The 23,898-nt window shown below is 35.2% G+C and overlaps 2 protein-coding genes across 2 annotated transcripts; both read right to left on the bottom strand.

Moving 5' to 3' along the window:
* Nucleotides 1–94: 94 nt before the first annotated feature.
* On the bottom strand, nucleotides 95–7,745 carry PDIL5-2 (PDI-like 5-2). Its single transcript, XM_086251015.1, has 5 exons — nucleotides 7,491–7,745; nucleotides 7,208–7,311; nucleotides 6,679–7,049; nucleotides 2,739–3,046; nucleotides 95–776 (listed from the first exon to the last, which is right to left on the bottom strand). The coding sequence occupies exons 1-5, from the start codon at nucleotides 7,710–7,712 to the stop codon at nucleotides 462–464; spliced, it is 1,320 nt and encodes a 439-aa protein (XP_086107141.1). The 5' UTR covers nucleotides 7,713–7,745; the 3' UTR covers nucleotides 95–461.
* A 714-nt stretch (nucleotides 7,746–8,459) lies between these two features.
* Nucleotides 8,460–16,699, bottom strand: LOC147279689 (Polynucleotide adenylyltransferase family protein). Its single transcript, XM_086250609.1, has 15 exons — nucleotides 16,332–16,699; nucleotides 16,095–16,225; nucleotides 15,893–16,010; nucleotides 15,672–15,727; nucleotides 15,439–15,488; nucleotides 15,215–15,313; nucleotides 14,244–14,353; nucleotides 14,009–14,136; nucleotides 11,262–11,328; nucleotides 11,009–11,092; nucleotides 10,391–10,453; nucleotides 10,117–10,261; nucleotides 9,474–9,641; nucleotides 8,872–8,969; nucleotides 8,460–8,794 (listed from the first exon to the last, which is right to left on the bottom strand). The coding sequence occupies exons 1-15, from the start codon at nucleotides 16,644–16,646 to the stop codon at nucleotides 8,690–8,692; spliced, it is 1,737 nt and encodes a 578-aa protein (XP_086106735.1). The 5' UTR covers nucleotides 16,647–16,699; the 3' UTR covers nucleotides 8,460–8,689.
* Between the last annotated feature and the right edge of the window lie 7,199 nt (nucleotides 16,700–23,898).

Genomic DNA, 23,898 nt, shown 5'->3' with positions numbered 1-23,898 from the left:
AGAAGGGTAAATTTGTGATTGACCAAGCAAAAATGGACGTAAAATGAACATAATTATAGACGATTGCAGAGTCTTTCTTCAACCATTCCAGAACTGGAATCAAAACAGAAATAAATAATTTAATAACGGTATATATAGATTATAACAAAATGACTGTAAAAATATCTATAATGATCTAGCTTTCTTGAACATCACAACAAAAAAAAGTTTGTGCTCTTCAAATTAACACGGAAATTAAGACTGCATGTATCATTTAACTAGTGGAATCTTAATATGAAAGATGATTGCTGTAAGGGGAAAACATCAGAGTACACAGGAATTTATCATTCTCTACAAAATCATGGACGCTTATACTCCATACATTGATTTCAGCACACAGCAACTTTGCGTTTAACATGTCATTTTTTTGGGCAGTCAGTATACCAATCAGATCTGGATAGAAGTCCATCAAAAGGCCAACTTTAATCTTCCTTTTCTCCAGATCTATTCTCTCTGCTGTCAGCCTCAGTGGTAGAGTTTGTAGCACGATCAACCCGGTCTCCAGTACCAACCATGAGAGGTTCCTCTCTACTGACCGTTTTGACAATCATCATTATTGCAACTGCCAGAACAAGTATGTACACAGTTCCAATCCCAATAAATGAAGTCATAAAGCTCATAAATGACAGACCGCCAATTCTTTGCTTTATTATTCTTCCTTCTTTGTATCCTTCAAGGAACAGTGAGACTTGAGATGCCTGATCTTCCTGATCATCAATGCTTTCTGAGCCATTAACCTATTTTATAAACAAATGTCAAGGATCACTACATGTTTTGTATCTCTCATGAAAAGTGTCAAAAATACAAGTGAACTAAAAGAACAAGGCAATTTTTAAGTGGCAAACATAACAGGAATATTTATCAGGGTTTCTGGAAAAATTATAATGATTTTGACTACAAATACTATAAACATGTCTACATCTTCGTTGGCCCATTTGTTTTTTTTGGTATCGTGAGAGACAATTGAACAATAGATTAACGTATATTATGACCCCAACGTAACAGTTTGGTGATGTATCACCACTTGTCGGGCCCAGAATGGGTTCAAACCCAGCCCGTATCCCTCAAAAATTCTCTATCTCATATGATTCCTATGCTTATGGGTCCAAGATTACAAAGCCATAGCTCTCATTTTAATTTTCCTATTAGTGAGAAGCTTATGATCCCCATGATGTTCCACCTCACATGTAGAACTATAAGTGAGAAGATCTATAGGAGTAATCATACGTGTAAGCAGTTACTAAGATAGTAACTATCTGGACTTGATATGAAAATTAAGTAATCCAGAGTTTCTACAGGCCATATGAGATAAAGCCATCAAGACTTTAATAGCACTTCCAAATTATCCTTGTGTTTTGGAATTGGTAAGCCTGAATTGACTAATTACACATATGCAAACATGGCTGGAGATAATGATTCAAGGAAATCCACTTCATAATACATTCTCTCATTTCCAAGGGGAGGTGTCTCATGGTAATAGAAACTACAAAAATGTGTTACTTTGTCAACTAAAAAGACAAATTCATTGCAACAACTAAAGCTTTTAAGGAGATGTTATGGATGAAGAGACTTTTTAAGGAACTAGGACAAGGAGAAAAGAAGTACATTTTGTGACAGTGAAAGTCTGAGTAACCCATTTGAGCAAGAATCAAGGTTTTCACACAAAATTGAAGCACGTTGATTGAAATATTACTAGATACATGATGTGATGGAAACCAAGCAACTACAGCATGAGAAAATTCATACTGATGACAACTACTCAGATATGGTGACAAGGTACCTACCCAAAAGATAAGCATAAGAGGTGTAGAAATGCAGTGGGCTTGGCAGAGCCCTCCTGAAGTCAAGAGGGGGAGATTTCTTGAGATTCCCTCCATAAGTGGAGGATGGTGCAATAAATTCAATGAAGAGAGGGATTCAATCATGTATGGAAGATGACCTTTAATATTTTCTATGAACATGTGGTTTTGTGAGGGATGAAACAACATTACTGGATGCACCTAGAAAAGTAGAAATGCATCAGTAAAGCCTTGGGTGCAATGTTTTTCTCCTTTCCTCTAATCCTATAATACCCCCATCCTATCTTATATCTTATCAACCAGTGATTCAACAATCAAGTGCAAGGCACTTAGAGAGAGAGAGCCTCACTTACAGTCAGACACAATATCTTGTGCATAAAAGAGAGGGTTTGGTGGTCTACACAGGCAAGTTTGGAAGAGACAATATGCAGCCACTATGTGTTATCCCTAAATGGTATACCCTTGACGTTGTTATCTCTATTTTTCCCTGCAGAGTTGCTTGTAGTCCCATTTTTATAGTGGAGTATTTTTCGGGGTTGGCCCCATGCTTTTTCCCATTCACATTGAAGGGAATACCATGTAAATCTTGGTGCAATTTTGTGGTCGCTTGGTTAATTATTTTACTGTTTCCCCATTTTATTCACACGTGGGAAATAATTGATCTAGGGATTGCTACATGCACTATCAGCCTTTTATTAGACGCTTTCTTTCCCAACACAACTAGTACTAGTTAAATAGTTTCATAATGCACCCATATTATTGTTTCTTAATGCACCCATATCCTTTCACTCAAAGCTATGAAAAAATATATTCACAAGATAACCAGCAACTATATACCATTTCAATGCTAAATTTAGCATGAATTTCAAAGAAAATATCTTTCAAATAACTATCACTTACTGTAAAGTACTCCTCCATTCTATCCCAAACAACCATTTTTGGTAGTTTTGTCTTCTTGTTAGCTCCAAATGTATCAGCAAAGTCTTCCCACTGTTTGATCCCAACATAACCAAATACGAAGTCCCGATTTGCGGATGCAGCAGATTTCAAAATCTTAATCAGTTTCTTTGACTTCTCTTCATCCTCATCCTCCACAATTGTCAACACAATTTTCCTCTTATCATCGTTCAATAATTTTAACGTCTCATAGTTTATGGGCATTGCCAAAGGGAACAAGCATTGCCTTATAAAATCCTCCAAAAAATCCTCTGCATATTCAAAACAAAAAAATAAAGCACACAGATATAAGAAAAATCTATTCATGATATAAGAAAATAAAGAAGGGATTCTAAAAGCTGTCGAAATGGTGCTTTATGCAAAACAGAAGGAATTCGGAGTTCATTCAATTTTTTGATATATAAGAAACAAACTTTAATTAATGAAAATGAAAGACTACAAACAGTGGACAAGATGTCCATCTTACAATTCTACAAGATCTCAGATAAAGCAATAACAACAATCACATTAATTACAATGGTAAAAAGAAGCAATACTCTAAGACACAGCAGGTTTCCAATCTGAAGGAATATAAAAATTTGTAAGAAAACTATCCCTAAATTCTGAAGATACTGAACCCCATAAAAATGCCCAAAGCTAAACCCTCTCTCATAAATGGTTCACCTCCTCTCCCTTCACATCATCAAAAACTACTCCAACTGAAAATAACTATCTTCTCTGGAGATCTCTCTTTCTGCATGTTCTTCGTAATTACAGACTTACGGAAATCAAAGATGGCACAGAACCTTGCCCTTCTCAATTCCTCACAGATGGTGATGGCAAAATCACAGATCAGATAAATCCCACTTGGACATCGGGATCACATGGCTTTATTCCATCTTCGCAGAAGCTATTTGGGTATGTTCCAGACTACACAATTCTTCAGAGCTTTGGCTGTGCATGCTTCCCATGAAATCAACATCGGGAACAACAACTCCTTATTTGGCTGAAATCAACCTTGTCAGATGGAGTCAGTTCTTGCTCCATAGGAGTTCACATTTGCAGAGCCCTGTGGCTCAATCTTGAAAAGCGGTTTGCAGGTATTTCCCATTCCCATACCTTTCAATTAAAGGCTTGCCGTCAATCAGTCAAGAAAGGAACAATGTCAATGACAACATATTTCCAAACGATCAAACAATATGCTGGCAGCCTAGCTTCAGATAAAGCAATAATGCTCCTATTGAGGAGTGTGATCTAGTTGCTCTTATTCTTCATGGTTTACCTGAAGATTATAATGCTTGTACTACCTCTTTACGTTTAGGGATGAATATTCTACCAATGTCTACTGATGAACTACATGGTCTCTTGCTAAGAGAAGAAATTATAATGGACGGAAAGCATCAATATGTGGCTTCACGAGAAGTTTCTCATACTTTCTTTGCAGCAGCTTCTTCAACTCCACAGAACTCTTCCAGAGGTAGCAATAATAACTTCAGGGGGCATAATAGAGGTCGTGTAACTCCACAAATTGATCCCTCACTGCACCTCATTAATGGAGCCAGCCCAATGGGAAGCCTATTTGCCAAATCTGTAACAAGACTGGTCATATAGCCCTCAATTGTCACAACATAATGAATCATGCCTTTCAAGATCGTACACCTCCCAAATTGACACTGTATGCCTCTGCCACTTAATCCACTATCTATTCCATATTCTAATACCAATTCAACTACTCCAACCTAATCTAATCCATCTACCAATTATACCTCCTATCCATCATCTTCACAAACCTCCTATAAACCACCAACTACATGGTTTGCTGACTCAGGGGCAATCACACGTCTTCAAATTTATTACAGCTCAAAACACCCCTTGAGTACTCAGGACCTGAGAAGATCCCTGTAGGCAATGGTCAAGGTCTGCCTATTCAACACGTTGGTCACTCTACTCTCAACACACCATTTGCTACATTTCATTTAGACAACGCTCTTCATGTGCCTAATTTAGCTTATAATATACTCTTGGTTCATAAACACTGCCAACAAGTGCTCACTAACCTTTACTTCTACGGTTGTTTTGTAAAGGATATTGTCTCGGGGAAGATGCCTTTCCCAAGGCCCATGATTAATGGATTCTAACTATTTAAGGAGATAGTGGCAGACACTATGGTTCCTACCAAGCCAAGGATCCAGTGGCTTTGCTGTCTACTACAACTTCAGTTGGATTCTCACTTTGACATCAGAAGCTGGGACATGCGTTTGTTGTTATAAAGCTCTACGTTTGAATTCCTGTAAAGGATGATTCTTCTTTCACTTCATGTTCTCACTGTATAGTTGGCAATTGCCATAGGTTTCCTTTCTCCTCCTCTACATGTAAAACAACAGGACCCCTTTAATTGCTTCATGCTGACATATGGGGACCTGCACCAATTGTATCAGTTTCTTGATACAAATACTACTTGAGCACTATAGATGGTTGGTAAATTGCTGTTGGCTTTTTCTACTAAAGCAAATGTCTACTGCTCTGAATATTTTTCAAACCTTCAAGGCACGAATTAAGAATCTTCTTGGTCCCAAAATAAAATTCCTATGTACAGATAGGCTGGTGATTTCATCAACTATAAATTTAAATAATTTTTTAGTCTGCATGGTATTTCTTAGCAGTCTAGCTGTCCTCATACTCCTCAACAGAATGGAGTAGTAGAGAGAAAACATCGTCACATAGTGTGTATGGCTCGAACTCTTCTCTCTTAATCTTCAGTTCCTTTTGTCTACTGGGTAGAAGCCTTTCTCACCTTTAGTCTATATCATAAATAGACTTCCCTCACCTTCACATGGCTTTATTTTATCTTCGCAGAAGCTATTTGGGTATGTTCCAGAATACACAATTCTTCAGAGCTTTGGCTGTGCAAGCTTCCCATGGTTTAAACCCTATGACCCTACTCGCTCCTAGGAGTAAAGCCTGTGTATTCTTGGGTTATAGTCTAATCACAAAGGCTATCATTGTTTAGACCTCTTACCATGTAAAATACATCTCTTGTCATGTTTACTTTCAAGAACATGTCTTTCCTTTCATTCTCAGCCATGCTTTTCTGACAAAACATCCCACATCCCTTCAGTCTCTTTCAGCCCTCCTTTAATTGTTACCCTGTACCCTTGTCAACTCACTCTTCATGAGCTCCTGCACTACCTGCTTGCAATCTTAGTCCATTGTCTCAGTCTACTCCTCTCTTTACTTCTAGCCCTGCTTTACCCTCTGGACAGTCCCTTAGTCTACTCCACACTTGACTTCCAACCCTCCTTTATCCTTTCCTGCTCCTCCCTTACTTCAAAGTACTGAATCTGTCAATGCCTCTCCAGCTCCTTCCAATGAGCCTAGGCAACCTCCTCTACACCCACAAACAAACCATCACCCAATGCAACGTTTCCACTAGAATATCTGAGAAAAGAGAAAAAAAAAAAAAACAGGGGGCGGGGGGGGGGGGTGGGGCGGGGTTGGGTGTTCTATTATACTCACATTACCTCTGTGATTCTAAAAGAAGCAGCTTTCTCTTAAAGAGGTGTGCCCATTATTTTTATTTGAAAAGGACTTCACAAGCAATGGCCTTTTGTTCACATCTTAAACATGAAAATGGCTCTGCAAGCATAGGATGCTAACAAGATGTCATGAAAACCACCCTCATAAATGCCTACTCAACGAGATCAATGACTTTAAGTTTAAATCTATTCTTCCTTAAGAAAAAGATGGGTCCTATCAAGGATATGAGATGTTCAATGTCAACCCATCAAAATGTACCATGATATGTCATGATCAGAAAGGTGACATTTAACAAAATCTACTAAATACATACTTTTATGTTTTTAGCAGTGAATTAGGACTGATAAACCAAAACAAACTAACTAACCTTCAAAGGGGCCGTAAAAGATGCTCTGTTCATTGTAAGTTGGATGAAGCGATACCAAAGCAGGAACCTTGTCGAAATCATACAATACCATTACATCCTCAGAGAAATCCTTTGCAAGAGAGAACCAGGCCTTTTTTTTGTACTTCAATGCTAACTTCGATATGATTGACTCATTCAAGCCAAAACCAATATATATAGGAAAGTAAGTGCCGGCTGCTTCGACAAATTCACTAATAGCAGAGTCTGAATCAAGTATGGAAACATCAGGAGCCGCAAATTTCTTCAGATAACGAACAAGCAAATCCGCTTTCCTGGGTCCATTGTATTCTTCGGGGACACCATGCATAAAGAGCTTGAGGGTAGGAAATGCACTATATCAACAAGAAAAATTAAAAACAAAATTTAAAAAAAAAAAAAACAAAGAAATTAACTAGTAAAAGTCTGCAGTTTAAATATTGTGATTAATATGTTGTAATAATAGTGGTATTTAAGGAAAATGGGATTTGCAAAGAGGGCTATGAGAGCTTACTCAATTTCATGTTTGTGAGCTAGAGAGGTATACTTGTCAGCATCAACTTTTGCTATCACTATTGGGTGTTTCAAGGCAGCAAGCAAAGGGGCAGCCGCATCCAACTACAAGTGAAATGCAACAAAACGAGCTTGTGGGTAATCTTCATGAGCTCTTATATTATCAAAATTATATGGATGCGATCGATCTTAAATTAAATGATTACTGAAAATAATTCTATCAAAGGAGAAAGCAAGAGAGAGAGAGAGAGAGAGAGAGAGAAGAGAGAGAGAGAGGATCTCACCTGAGGAGAGAGACGCTTGCAGTGGCCGCACCATGGGGCGTAGAAGTCAACCAGGACCAAGTCGAAGGCCGAGATGGCCGAATCGAAGTTGGAATCGTCGAGCTCCAACACCGTCCCATCCACCGCCCAAGGAGACGACGACGACGACGATACTGCTACTGCTGATAGTAGAAGCACCCAACACAGCGTTACGCGCATGCGGATCATATTTCCCTCTTTCATTCTTTCTATTTTGCCTTTTGCCTCCCTCCTTTCCTGCAAATACAATACAATTCAGCTTCTTCACTCCTTCAATGCTAACTTGAGCAATTTTTTTTTTTTTTTTTTTGCCAGAAACATCAGTAAATATTAACAATTAACAGGATTACAGGACCGATGTCGTTTATTATTGTTTATTCACTCCTTCAATACAAACAGGATTACAGGACCGATGCGGTCAAAATTAACAATTAGATTTAATACAATGAGTCAATAAATATTAAATTCAGCACTAACAAATTCAATTCAATGATATTATACATTGTTCCTCACAATGTACAACTACAAAAGCATAGACAAGGTTACCACAGCATCACCAACTATGCTAACTTCTCCTTTAATGTGAAGGGCATCCAAGAAGTTAATCTTGCTTCGCTTTGTTCTAGTAACTTCTTCAGATCTTCTAATGTTATTGGATAAATTTGACATCTAACAGATTACAAGATTCTTGTTTTTTCTAAACGTTTTTGAAACAACGGACATGCTTTCAATGTTATTGCATAAAAGTCCATTCTTTTTTTGTGGATTTTTGTTTAATACTTTAATGTCATCGGCGCTTTTTTGTTGAAAAAAGATGAAAATAAATAAACTTCATAGGCAATATGTTCAATAATGGATAGGTGTTATTTCGGAGAAATGTTGAAGCTTGCATTTGAGTAAGTCTTTTTTCTTTTTCTTTTTTTGTACATATTTTGCTAGAATCAGATGCCCTTTTACACAAATTATTGGATTTATGATACCAAATGCGTTTTTACTCTTTTTGTTGTCAAAAAATTGTCTCTGCCGAACGCATTCTAACAGATATTCAATCTAAGCAATCAAACCATCAGCGACTCCAGAAGAGCTAGAAGGCTACAGTTCTCTTAACAGGAAAAATATGTACTCTAATCTGATAGGTTAGAATCTTTACAAAAAGTAGATCAAGAGCAATTGCGTGAGCACTACTCCATCTTTAAACGTTTAGAATGTGTTTCCCTCATCCACTCGAGGCATTCTTCTGCAGATCCCGAGGGGCGAGCAAGCTGCCATGCAAGTATTTTTTGTTGCTGCCAAGTAAAGAACACATTAGCATTTTAGGTTTCATAACAATCTTTTTGGTGCTGGAATTGAATAAATAGCTTACCCATTCTCTGACAAGTGGTCCTCCAGACTTAAGCTGCAAAACGTTCATGATATCCTTTCCGTTGATTAATGGCTTTACATCCCAGACTTTATCAAGACCTGATCCACCAAAACAAAAATCGGAAAGGACAAATAAGTTGTTTCCCAAGGCTTAAACAAATCTTAGCAAGGCAATCTAACCTGGAGTATATAAACTAGTAAAGCATTAAATAACACAGAGAGAGAGAGAGAGAGAGAGAGAGAGAGAGAGAGAGAGAGAGAGAGAGAGAGAGGTTAAACATCTACCATCTCACAAACAATCCCAAACTCTGAATCTACCATCTCCTTTCCATTTGCTTTCAAGTTCTTTGATATACATCATTTACCACCATTTTGATAATACCTTATTCTAAATTTAATTTGAACCGCATTTATGTCAAGCCACCTTAGATGCAATTAAATTTTTTCCATTCATTGCAGACTTATTTTTACAGTAATATAGAATGAGTAGAGTTATTCTATATATGGACAAAAATAGAGAGAACACTTTCAAAAGGAACTAACAAATATCACATATGTTATATGTATATCAGCAAAAATATGTTGTTTAAAGAGAGCAGATACCTAGTTCAATTATGGCAGCTTCAGCTGCTTCAAATAAATCTTTTCGCTTTTCCAGTTCGAAGTTCTTGCCTAGAAGATCTTCAGTACAATCAACGTTGGTGGGATATAACAATGTAGACATCAGCAAGGCAACTCGCCAAAAATCTTTGATTTCTCGTAGAAGAAATCCTGGATGGTTGGAAATGCAAAATGAGCACTAAGAAACTCTATGACTCAAAAGAATTAAGTAAATTGCATTTTTAGGTGTATGAAGAGAAGGCTGTTAATCTATACTCCAATTAAGAATGCACATTTAAAGGAAATATATGAGGTGGTCCAGCCCTGGATTGATTCAGCATCAATAAAAATACGCAAACTTGAATTTCATATAAATAAAGATTGGACACACAAAAATCTACCTCCATTTCTTACTGAAATATTAGATGATAATATTGATTACAATGATGACATCAATTGTGACCTTTGATGCAAAGCTGAGCTTCTGACTATGATGAATGTACTAACTGTGTATATGATGCTGCTAATAGACCTATCTAGTAAAAGCAATGACACCTTGCGGCTTGCATAATTCAGATTCCAAAATAACCTTTACTCTGCAGATTATTTTGCTACAAAAAAAGATAAGGGCACAGGAACTTCATACCTATTGATACTCGGGGTTTTGAAGTAAGAGGTACATCAACAAATTCTCTTCCCCAATCAACTTCAGGGAGTTGTTCGTCCTCATTTGATGCAAAATATGGAATGAACGACAAAAACTTCTCCAACGCATAGTGTACGTTTATAACCTGTAACCAAGAAAATCAGTGACCACATCTATGATAACCGAAGATTCAGTGAGTCTCAATCTAACTACCAGCTTAGTATGTCCAGAGAATATATGTAAAAGAGGGGGAGAGAAATGAACGCAAACTGACTGTTTCAGCATCACTGGCTTTTCGCTTAAGGGAGTCCCGGAAAATGTAGTTCACAACAGGAATCTGTAATGGAAAAACAGAAGTTTAGAAATGAAGTACAAGCTTGGAAATCAAGTGATGTCAACTGACTGCATAATAAATAGGATCTATATGTTCCAAAAATGGGCCCTCGTGACAGGAATCTGTAATGCAAGAACGTAAGTTTAGAATTGAAGTACAAGCTTGGTAATCAAGTGATGTCAACCGACTATATCATAGGATCTACATGTTGCAAAAATGGGCCCTTGTACACTAAATCATGGAATAATTTACTCTTACCCGCTTCTCTCATTCTCATTAAATAAAGTTAATAAAAAAACGAATCATGCTTACTTTCATACATATATTTCCCGTGAAGATTCTGAATTGATATATCACAAATCTGGATTCTTCTTATAAAGAAATTTACTAAAAGTTGCTAAAAGAAATTTAAAGATGTAATCTAAAGAAATTTACTTTGGTATGGGTCTTGAACTAAAGAAATTTACATGGTCACACCCTCATACACAACACAGGGATACTTATATCAAGGAGCGACAAACACATAACATAACCATACCAAGGGAAAACAAACCATACTTTTTTTCCTTTGTTATCTTTGTACACGGTCTTCCTAAGTGGGAGGAACATAGCTGCATACAAAGAGAGCCTTCTTTGTTCTTCCTGAAATTCACATGTTACAAGAACTGTAATTCGAAAACAAAACGCATGAAAATAAAACATACATGAACAGAATCTGAATAATAACAATGATCAATGCATAACTACTAAAAGAGTGAAGGTAACAAGGAAATGCGAGAAGATTATAGTATTACAAGGCCTTGTCACTCACATTAAAGGTAGAGTGCCAAATTAATCGAATAAGGTTCCATGTAGCATCCAAGTAAGCAACACAAAGCCTACATTGGGTATGAAAAACAATCAATTAGCATGACAGCCAGAAAAAAAAAAAACAGAGGGAGGAAGGCAAAGACAAAATTAGAATGTATTCTAGGAATTGTATAAAGGCTTAGTTACTATTTTACCACCCAAACACTAGAATTTTTTTTTTTTTCTCACTTGACCACCCAAAACTTTTTCCCGCGTCTCACCTTACCTCAATTTGTTTAGTCCATTAATGAATCTGTTAGTTTTGTCTAGGTGGCGCCTCTGTGGCAATGAAGAGCCGATTTTTTGCTTATATAAGATGCCACATGGCCAAAAATCAATAAAAATTATTTAAAAAATACAAGTAGAAAAAAACAAAACAAAACAAACCCGAAACCCCACCCGCAGCAACACCTACCCACCACCATCCACTCCCCCCTCCTCCCCTCCCTTTCCCTCTCATCCCTTCTCTTTCCTTCTTACATTCCAGCTGCTCATAAATGATGAAAAAATTAAAAAAAAAATTAAAAAATTAGAAAGAAAAAATAAGGAGGCAAATAGCTCCCATCTAGATCTGGAGTGGGAAGCCATAGAAAATGGAGACGTGGATCTGGACTGGAAAGGACTCATCCACTTTGGCTCAAGAACTCATCCACTTTTACATTGATATTGATGAAGAAGAAGAAGAAGCAGCAGCATCTACCATTAATCTCAAATAAGCTCTCAAAGCCCAAACAAAGAAACCCACGAACCCAAAACAAACAGAGTCAAAGGGTATAGGAAGCTATAGCAGAACAAATTGTAAGGCATGGGTGAATGAATATATAGCCAAAGAAAGGCATATAAAATCAGGGAAAAAAGCAATGGGTCACAGATATTTCGCATATTTTTAGGAGTTTGGGATATGATATCGATTATGAACATTGACGGAAGGAAGGAAAATTGAAGACGGCGTCTTCGAATAATCTCCGATCCTTTGTAATCCTTTATATCAGTCATTAGAGATTATGATAAATTCACTCGAATCTAGGCAACGAGGCAGGAGGAAAGAGAGGGGATGATAGAGACAGAGGGGAGGAGGGAGGGAGGGAAGGGCGGTGGGTGGGTTTGTTGCGGGTGGTGTTTGGAGTTTGTATTTTTTTTTAAAAAAAAATTCAGTTTTTTTCCTAATTGTATTTTTTAATATATCATATTTTAAAAATAATTTTTAATTGACTTTCTGTCCACATGGCATCTTACATAAGCCAAAAACAGGTCCATCAATGCAACATAAGTGACAAAACTAACAAATTCATTGACGGACTTAAAAGATTGAGGTAAGGTGAGATGCAGGATAAAGTTTCGGGTGGTTAAGTGAGACCAAAAAACAATTCAAGTGGTGAAGTGAGATTTCGTTTATAGTTCAGGTAGTAAAATAGTAATTAAGCCTTGTAAAAAAAATGATGCTTTGAATAATAGTCCTAAAACAAAAGTTGGAAAATACATTGGACTCATTGGTAAAAATTCTTGCGAAAAAAATATATATATATATATTTCACAAGTAAAAGGCACATTTGAGTGGCACACAAAATTTGACAGCCCAGGTGCAAAGCATGGTCCAGGGCAGAGCGTGTTACCTGTTTAATTTGCATATCTAAAATGGCTGTGTAAAAAGTAAAACCTAGAAAAAAATAAAATAAAATTATTGAATTCCCAAGGCCAGGGAGAGCATGAGCATGGACTTGTGACTCAATCCCAAAAATAAAAGTGAAAATACAATAGAACTCATACAAGAACAAGACAAATACAAAAAAGCTGACCCTCCATCACACCTTGAGACTCCTTATCAAACCCAATGTTGTAGCTAAGTTTCATTCTCCTTAACTAGTGCACTACAAAGCCCTTCAGTTGCGCCTCAATGAGCCTAGCACCTCTTCTAGCAACTAGGTATGCTTTTTTTTCTTGTAGAACTATAAGTACATAGCATAAACCACACAGATCCAATCTTATTCCAATAATTAATTTCACCCTAAAACTACTTTGCATATAATCAAAACTAGTTGTATGCGGATAATATTATGAACTCAAGGAACTTCTAAATTTTTTTTTTAAAGCCTGAAAGAGGAACTTCGGATTCAGGTGCTTGGAAAATGTAATGTGATTTGACCTTTTAGTGTTCATTCTAATTTTTTTGTTAGGTTTGAACATTGGACTGGGGAAAGGGTGGTAGTCCCAAAGCTTTTACATAGAAACACTGACCACATGTCCACACACAAGATTTAAAAAATAATAATAATAATTAAGAAGATCCAAATATAAGGCTGCTAGTACTAGCTCTGCATTGGTTTACTACGCAACATGGCAACCATAACCACAGATTGAATTTTTAACACATACAGTACAACTTCTGATTGAACCAGATATGAACAAAAATTAGTAGAGATGACTCAAACGAAGAGACATGTATCCTCTATGATTGATGGTTGATTGATAATTTTGTTCTCTTTCTTTTAATTTGTGGACATCTCCTATTCCTATGTACTTCACCTTTTCTATTAACCAAATTTCCTTTTTCATCCAAAATAATAATAGTAAATAATAAATAATTTAATTATGTGTCTTTTAACTCTTACTCCATTGAATGATTTATTTGTCATTTGACCTACCTAGCAATGTATGATATTATAGAATTAGCCATGCTTGTCAAAATCCTTTTTCCTTGAGTAACCGTACCTGTCACATCCTTCTGATACTGCAGGCTCATACTTAGGATGAAGGCTGAAGACAACCCAAAATAACTTCAAATCACAAACATAGGTCATAGCTTGGACAGGTTGATTTCCAGATATCATGAGGTCAATCTGAATAAAGGAGAAACTACGGAAATTAACAAGCTAGAATGGTGTTCTCAGAAATCAAATAATAATCAGAACAATCACCACATGAGGTATGCAAAATAGGAATTTACTTCAGCTCCGATGCGCTCTCTGCTAATTTTAGCTGAGAGAGCAGCTTTCACTTCATCACAGGCAGCAGCTTCCTTTAGTTCTTCGTCTAAAATGAATCCAAACCTTGCACCTGAACAAATGACCCAAATATGTCACTTTCTTGGTTATGTTTCCAACAGATTCTGAGAAAAAAATTTTGGTTTACTTACAAAAGGTCATCTTGCTAGCAAATATAGTGAGTCAAGAAACCACACAAACATAAAATTTAAGCCACAATAGGGTAAAATCCATACTTAAGTCTACCAAGAGAAGCATTAGAATTTCAATGTTTTAATAAAACTGACAAATTTGAACCCAAAAAAAAAAAAAAGAACTGGCAAAAGATACGCTCAGCCTAATATGTCTCCATTAACAAAAACTCGGATGAGGGACTAGTGAAATTTTAAATTTTTTATTATACGAAGCAATGACTTCATTAATAAAATCTCTAATGTTACAAAATACTGTCCAGCTGCAGACAAAGTGCAATTTTAAATGTTGTACGGTTAAAGATATAAGTAGTAGCAATTCAAGAAGACGTAGCATGATAAAAGTACCCTATAAATGGAGAGAAGAGCTTTTAGAATATTTTGTCATTGTCAAATACCTTGTAAAGGTGCTTGTATACCCCAACAAGCTTCAAATTGTTAATCATAGGATGTTGGCCACTCAAATACAGGCCAAAATTATGGTTTTGAAAAATGCTGATAATTTGGATTGATACAAGATAAAGTTAAAACAGGAAAAATTAGGAAGAAAAAAAATGGAACCAATTGGACAAGACGAGGAAAAATTGCATAAGATGGCTCTATTATGACTTGGGAACACCAAGTACCAAGGACTGCACAAGGCTAGGGGAAAAGCCACTAAAGACCTATGACTAATCAGAAAAATTAGCCTTAGAGAGCTGGCTGTGCTTAAAGGAAATTGAAAAACATAAAATGACAAGTACCAAAACGGATAGCTCGAAGGACTCGTAGTGGATCATCCATAAATGTAGCCTTTGCTGGTAAAGGAGTCACAATTTTTCCTGATTTTAGATCTGCAATTCCTGCAAAAGACGAATGAAACATTGAAACAAAAGGTAACAAATACAAATCTGGGTTAACAATAATAATAATAATAATAATAATAATAATCATGAAATGAACTAAAGAAGGCATACAGAAATCTAACCTCTTTTAGTATAATCTTCAACTGCGCTGGTATTAATATTGTAAAACAAGCTGTCAAACGAAATGAAACCCCATTAAGAACACAATTTAATCCAATCAAATATATGAAAAAGTCTATAGCAAGAGAAGCACACTTATTAGTTACAGAATAGATACTAACAGAGCACTACAGTTCTCATTTGCCCATCATGAAATTAATCTAGTTACAGAAAAATTCTTAGAAAATGAATATACCTGTTAATAGTTAAATCCCTTCTATAAGCATCCTCTTCTGCGGTGCCAAATTTTTGCTGTAAGACAAAAGTACATAATCATAAACTCAACTTGAGTAAACTTAAAATTTGATCCAACATGCTTAATTAACTCTTTTTCCAACAAGAAAAGAGCAAACAGGCTCAAATTTTGAGTAGATTGAAAATGCACAAGATAAGAAAGTTATTCACAAACAAGTTTACCGTAGTAGGAATGCGGCTATTGTCACTGTACTCTTCACACCTTAAGTTGACAAAATCAATCCATGTATCAAAGATGCGCATCCTCGCCGTTTCCAAATGTTTGGACTGATCAGGATTGCTGCACAAAACAAAAACAAAAAACCCTTAAATCATTCCTTAAGGGAGCTAGCCTAGTTAGATATGCAATTGCAAACCCATATACCATGGAATAACAGCGATTCCTTGCGCCTCTTCCCCCACATGCAACAAGTAGTCCCTCACCTTCTCCACAAATTCGCTGCCCAACATGTTGTCCAAAGCAATATCAATGTCATAGCAGTCTTTTCCCAGAAGCTGCAAAACCAAAACACACAATACAATTTTCAAAGCTAAAACTCTTTCTTCTTTCCCGGAAACCATTTTTCCTCCCCCCAAACACAAATTAATCAAAAATACGAACCTTATCCCGGACCCATCCGCCAGCGACGCGAAGCTGGTTCTGTAGCCCAAAATGGCGAACCGTCCCAAGCAGCCTGTCGAAGATCTTCTTCTCGATTTCATTGAGTTCGATGGTGTCCCTCACATGTACAGTTGGCGGCGGAGACGAAGTCGCCATTATTGCTCTGCACGGAGAAAACCCAGCTAGGGTTTTGGTGCGGAAACTGTAGAAGGTTGGAAGTTTGAGGGTTTGGTAGCTTCGACGGAGGAGCGTGGGGACAAAGAGAGACTCGCAGCTTACTAACTGAGGGGTTTTGAGAATGAGAGCTACTCTCATGCTGTTTGGGGTTTTGGGTTTTGAAATGTGGCGCTTCGCTTCAAGTTCAAGCTATCTACAAATTGGAACACGGGATCCTCTACCCGGCAAAATCAGAACCTGACTATACCAGGCTATTCATCCTGGCCGTTCAAAATCAGTCCCTAGCTAATGCCTCGTGGTTTGTTTGTTTGTTTCTTCCCTTTATATTTATTTCTTTTTTTTTTTTTTTAGCTTTTTTCACTATTATCACCTATATAGCCATATGCAAATTTACTACAGAAATAAGATTTTTACTAATAACCACCCAATGTTTGTTCTTTGTGCCCATGTGACACTTATTGTCACTTTTCCGTTAAATCAGAAATTTTTTTAGGAAGAAATTACATCATTGGTCTATTTATTCTTCACTTAGTTTCATATTAGTTCACGATCTTTTTGTTGTTCCTTAATGGTTTACTAATTTTGTGACGTTTTCCATTGCGGTCCAAACCGTCAAATTAGTACAAACGATCGTAGAATTTAGTTATGTGTTACGAACATAGAGTACTATTGTGGTCCGCTTAGACACTTATTTCCATATTGGCAGTGCCCCATGTACTGCGCACATGACTAAAATATACGGCCGTTTGTGCTAATTTGACAGTTTGAACTACAATAGGAAACGTCACAAAGTTAATTGACCAATAAGGAACGAAAAAAAAATCGTTGACCAATATGAAACTTTCTAAAGAATAAATGGACCAAGGGTGTAATTTTCTTTTTTTTCCCTAATCATTCTATTTTGTCCTTGGCTAAAATTTAAAAACAAAATTTTTTAGAAAAATGAAAAAAAATTTATACATAATTAAAAGGGGTAATACCGTGTGCACAAAAGCCACCCAACAAAATTTTTTTTACCAAACTCCACCCAAAGTTTGTTTTGGCACAGTAACACCTCCCGTCAATTTATATATGTTAAATGAAGGGTTTCCAAATCTGTAGAGAGAGAATCGGAAAGAGGAGAGAGGGAAAAGAAAGAGAGACAAAGAGGAGGAAGGAAAGGGGAAGGGCTACTGATGGTGGGGCTAGCGGCAAGGGAGGGTGGGAGATGACAATTTTGTCTAAAAAGTGATGAATTTTTAAATTTGTCCTTAATTGTAAGTGAAGCTAAAAGGTACTTGATTGAAAAATTTATATGAACCTAATTGAAAACAACACCCAAACTATAGGTGTAATATCGACTGTTATTTTTGTTGTGATAATTTATGTATTATTTGAATTAAGGCTTTTGCTAGAATAATGTGTTGTTTTTATTTAATAGGATATTTAAGTGGTTTATTTATAGGATTTTAGGTGGGATAAGGAGAGTTATTTTGTTTTTTTAAATAAAATAGAGGAGAGAAAGGATTATACGTTGTTTTCCCGTATATCAGAAGTAAGAGACCTGACTTTGGTCATTTTAGATTTTCACGTTGGAAAATAAAAGAGAGAGAGAGAAGGAGATCAATCAGGAGACTGTGTTTGAAAGGTCGAGATCTTCACCCAAAGTAGTATTTTTTATCAATAGTAGATTGGTGTAGGGTCCAGTTATGTGTATTTTTCGGATTAAGGGTTTAGAAATCATGTTGGATATTAAGAAACCGTAATCTATTTTTGTTGAAAGATTATGCGCTATAGGGCTAGGGTTTCATCTTTGAGGAGGTAAATGTTCGTATTTTAATCTGAAATTTTGGTGTGACAATCTAAACATCTTAAGCTTTCTTTGGGGACTGATTTGACATTGATAGGATTTAAATTGGTTTTTTGGTGATTTTCTAAATACAAACAAAGTAATCTGTGTTTTTACTGATAATATAACACCTCTCGATTTCGAGATAGTTTTACGATACTTGTGTTTTCGAGTATGATAATTTTATATGTTAAAATAGACACCCTAAGCTTTCTATGGATATAAGAATCACGAAAATATGTTAAGAATTGGATTTATTATGGATTCTTATTTGTAACTCTCTGTCACGGATAAGTTCTCTAGCGGGCTCGGGTTAGAGGTTAGGACCTTTGAATGGCCCATGTAGAGTTACTCAAATGCCACAATATTTTGATATGTAGTTTTCAGGTTAGTTATCTTTTAATCTGGAGATTTTGAGGTCATAATCTTGTGTGTTTAATGTTTAAAAATTTGGAGAAGGCCTCAAGGGTCAGTAAAAGGGACTCACTGGTTTTGGGAATGTGGTTGTTTAAGGATCATATTTAAGTAATCAATTAATGTTGGAATAACCTGAAATTTTTATGAGTAGTAGTTCTGTAAGTCTAGTGTTTGTCTATTGATCGAATTTCGAAATTTTTGGGAGTTTGAATTATTGTTGGTGAATTTTGAACTAGTTCTTGTTTGTGAAGTGGCTCTATGCTAGCAAATAGTTGGGTTAAGTCTTAAGAAATAGTATGGCTGGTAAATGACGTGGCTTTGACCTAATATTTTTAGGGAGTGTTCCCTAAGGTGTCTAGGGGGTCTATGTTAATTTTCAGGACTTTCCGTCTTGTAAGAAAATTTATAAAATTCACAGACTAAGTAAAGGTCAAACTGAAAGTTGTCAAGGCAGGTTATGAGTTATGTTTAAGGACCTTGAATTAAGTGATTTTCTTTATTGTTTGGAATAGGATAAGAACAAGGTCTAAGGCTTACTCAACTTGGTTGTTAATCTTGCGGTTGTATTCAGGTAATTAGTATCCTTTTGTATGTTGGAACCATGATGGATTTAATAATTGTATGTTTATGTATGTAAGTTATGCTATGATATGATATGTGAGTGCATCATTATGACTTTTATTGAACCCCTTGGATACTACGTGCTAGTTAATTATGTTGGGAGTAATATGATAAGTTTATAAGGTTGTTATGCTATAAGGCCCGCATATATGAGTGTTGATGACGGGTGACTTAAGGCTCCTTTTTATGTAAGCTAAGGATTAACACGATAGTACTTAACGGGCTCTAAGTAAGTTATCGAATGCTCATTTGTTATGTAGTGCACTCCATACACATGCATGTAATCCTATATGTACATTGTTGTAATGTTTGTTTAAGTTAATGGCAACTTACTGAGTTTATCTCACTAGTAGTTGGATTTTTACAAAACGGAATTTCCCTTATTGATAATCTAAATGGAATAAGTTGGTTTTGAGTTTTCAATTTATTCCATACATTATGTTTGGACTATGTTTAAGCTATTCACGTCTTCAAGCTTACGAGCATGTGGGTGTGACAACAGGAATCAAGTTGGTCATTTTCCCTAAATGTTTTATGTTATTGGATAATCTATCATTGTCTTGGTATATTGGTGTGACTGCATGAAGTTCATAAATGTTTAAGGCTTATAAGGGTTTAAGGCTTAAATTTTAGTTTGACGAATAAAACCCTTAAGCTAAGAAAATAAACAAAATCCTTGAAAAAACAAGAAAGAATTGTGACTCCGTCAAAAATTTGAAATTATCTTGCAATCACAATTGAGTTTGTAAATAATACAAAAAGATTATTTGGCCAATCGATCAGTCAAACTACCGATCGACCGATAAAAGTGCATTTTGGCTAAACTTAAAAGTTGGTACCTAAATTAGAATGACTTGAAGTTTTAGTAATTAAAATGAAAAAAAAAAGTTTGGATTTACATTGAATCTCATTTAAACCTAAATTAAGTCATTAAATAACTAAATTTTCATGCAAAATGAACTTATTAAATGCATCATAAAATTGGTAAGTATATATAAAAATAATAAATCTTCAACTTCATATGTTAATCACCCAAATTATATTACTAATCTAATTTTAACATTGCTTAATTTGCAAGACTAGATTTTATTTAGCCAGAAGTTTAATATTTATATTAGAAGCATTCACACATGCGATGCATATGCTGATGGAAGTTCCTGTAAATAGAACCTGTATTTTTAAAACTACTATTAAGCTAATTTAATGTAAAAAAAAATGGATAATTGACATTTTCTATATTCTGGTAGACAAATAGTGTTTTTTAGCTTTTCTTAAAAATAATATAGATATGGACAACCCACAATTATTATTCAAGAAATTGCATGCACTAAGCAATATTTTCTTTAGAATGTGAACATGATGTTTTCTGGCCTATGGAAGGATCCCTTCTTCAAGCAGATGTTTGATGGTTTTACTCAATTTAATGCATGCCTATTCAACCAAAAAAAAAAAAATTGCATGCTTTTCTTTGTTGTAATAATTGCATGCTTATTTTGACCTAAAATTCTAATAGCTATATTTGATTCTCTTGATCATTCCTTGTGAAACTTCCAAACATAAGCCATAATTCCATTAGAGGTTGAGCATTTAGACTTTTCATCTTTTTTGATATACATTTTCAACATTAAAAGCAGTAATTACAATTTAGAATGTAGATAAAATTAAGGGTTAAATACAAAAATGGTTCATGAATTTTACAGTAAATCTCAATTTGGTCCACTAACTATAAAAAGAATCAATTTGGTCCACGAACTTTTCAAATTGTACCAAAACAGTACAAACGTTAACTTTCATCGAAAACTTTAACGGAAACTGGTCATGTGCACAGCAAGTGACCACATTTTCAGGGGCATTTCAGTCCGTTCATCATATTTTCATGTGACCAATTCCGTTAATTTTCAGATGAAAGTTAACTTTTGTACTACTTTGGTACAACTTGTAAAATTAGTGGATCAAATTAACACTTTTTATAGGTAGTGGACCAAATTGAGAATCAGTGTAAAATTCGTGGACCATTTTTGTATTTAACCCTAAAATTAATATGCAATCTTACTTTTTTTCTTGGAATATTGCTCTTGGGGATCTTCACTGTCTTCAACTCGTTTGGTCTATTCTTTACATATTTCTTTAATTGCTCTGCATTCATGGTATCTATCATAGATGTTGGTCTATCGAAATAAGATGAAAAAAAAAAGGCTTTTTTATATTTTACCCACCAGAACTTTAGGCTCAATCTTACTTCACCATCTAAAACAAAATTGTGTCAATTTACCACCTGAATTAAAAATTTGTTGTAATGTACCACATTTGGCTAATTTTGTCTAAACTTTAAAATAAGAGTGTTTTGGTATTTTTTAAGTTCCTATTGTTAGAAAAAAAAAAAAAAATTTTACACTTTACCTGTTTGACACAATAAAAAACTGACTTGAAAATACCAAAACACCTTTATTTTTAACAAAAGTTTAGACAAAATGAACCAGAGGTGGTACATTGCAACAAATTTTTAATTCAAGTGGTAAATTACACAAATTTTTTTTTTAGGTGGTGAATTGAGATTGAGCTCAAAGTTCATGTGGGTAAAGTGTAATAAAGCAAAAAAAAAATTACTCCTTCTAGGTTTCATGATTTCATCTATCTATTTCTATCCACTTTGAATTATAAATAGCATTTAAATTTAGTAAGAGAATTTCTTCTTTTTTATTTTCTAAGCAAAAAAAAAAATCAACCATTTGCAGTCAATGTGATTAATAGCTTCGAATATTCTGGTAAAAATCAAACACCTATGCATTTAATCTACGGTAAACTACGTACAATTTCTTTATTTCTACTTATAAGTCTGTATATATGGTTTAGAAAATTACAATTATACCCTTATAGTTTAGTTTACAATTAATGACATTCTATCTAATTTTTCTTACTAAGTTCTGACATGGCAGTACGTGAAAGGCATGTGCACCACAATTTTTTGCCCCTATAATTTGTTCGATTCAAATTTCTACCTAAGTCCCTCAACCATGTGAGCAGTCCGTAAAAATTAGACGGAGTTAAGCTATAGTCCTTGATAAAAAGAAATTAAAAATTAACCTTAAACCGAACAATAGGGGTACGTGTTTTTTTAACTTTTCAAATTATAGGAACTTAAGTGGAAATCGGGCCAAAATACATGCAATAAGCAAAAATATAATTTAAGCTTTCATCTATGATTGATATAGAGTGTTTAACAAACATAAGAACTTTCGACATTGTTGATCATGTTCACTTCATTAAATTGATCATCAGTTCCCAATGATTTATAAAGGCTTGTTTGACAGTGCTTATAGAAGCCTTAAAAGCGTTTTCAATGAGGAAGCTCTTCCAAGTGCTTTTTAAACATAAAAGCGCTTTTATTTTATTTTTTTGCCAAACACAACCAAAAGCACTTTTAGGAAGTGCTTCCAAGTACATTCACCAGAAACACTTGAATTTTTTTCAAAAAAATTAATCTTTCTAATAAAAGCGCTTCTAATGAAAGCGTTACTGAGTAAAAATGCTTCCTACAAAAGCACTCCCAAACAAGCCCTAAGGCCTCCAAGTGAAAATCAAACATCTATGATATATATAGGAGAGTGCTAGAAAAACATGAAGTGGCAACAAAAATTGAATGAAATATACGTTTAGACACATGATTTAAGATCATCTATTTGAAGACCTCCACCTCCTTGTTTGCAAGGCCTTTTCTCTCTTTTCATGAAATAGCTTTAGGCTCTATTTTTGTATTCGATTGCTTCTTTCCTTCCTTTATTGGAGTCATATACAAATTAATAATGGACATGTATTTATACAAAGAGCCGATCTTGTAATGAAATTTTTACAAATTAGTAATGGACATGTATTTAAAGAGAAACTAAAAGTTACGGTTGAAAGAAAAACATAAATAAAGGATTGATGATTGGCGTTACATAGTAAAAATGAAAGTGATAGTATAGAAACATGAAAGCAAAATGTGAAGAAAGTGACGGTATAGAAACGTGAAACAAAACGTGAAGAAAGTGATTATATAGAAACGTGAAAACAAAATGTGATGGTATATAAATGTGAAAGCAAAACATGAAGCAAGTGATTGTATATATAGAAACGTGAAGGAAGTGAAGGTATAGAAATGTGAAAGCAAAACATGAAGAAAGTGATGGTTTAGAAACGTGAAAGCTAGATATCTTTATGATTGCCTGAATGTATCTAGTTATATAATAAAATATATGAAAATGAATCATACTTATTAAGGCATTCAATATTGTGTGCCTTAATAGGGTTGAAGCTAGAATTCAAAAGTTAGGTGGGTTGAAAGCTAAAGGAGAAAATGAAACAGGTGTGGGTTGCAAATAGGGTTAGGGTGGGCTACAAATAGGGTTGAGCGGGGTGATGCATATGGGTGTGGGGTGGACTGCATATAGGGGTAAGGGTGGGCTGCACATATGGCTAAGTAGGCTACATATGAGGCTGAGCCACAGAGGGTGGGCTGAAACTATTTGGCTTCAAAAATATACA

Source organism: Dryas octopetala, chromosome 7, assembly GCF_963921425.1.
Source record: "Dryas octopetala chromosome 7, drDryOcto1.1, whole genome shotgun sequence".
In the NCBI taxonomy this organism is placed as follows: Eukaryota; Viridiplantae; Streptophyta; class Magnoliopsida; order Rosales; family Rosaceae; genus Dryas; species Dryas octopetala.
Note: the sequence above shows the minus strand (reverse complement) of the source record. Positions and strands in the feature narration are given on the sequence as shown.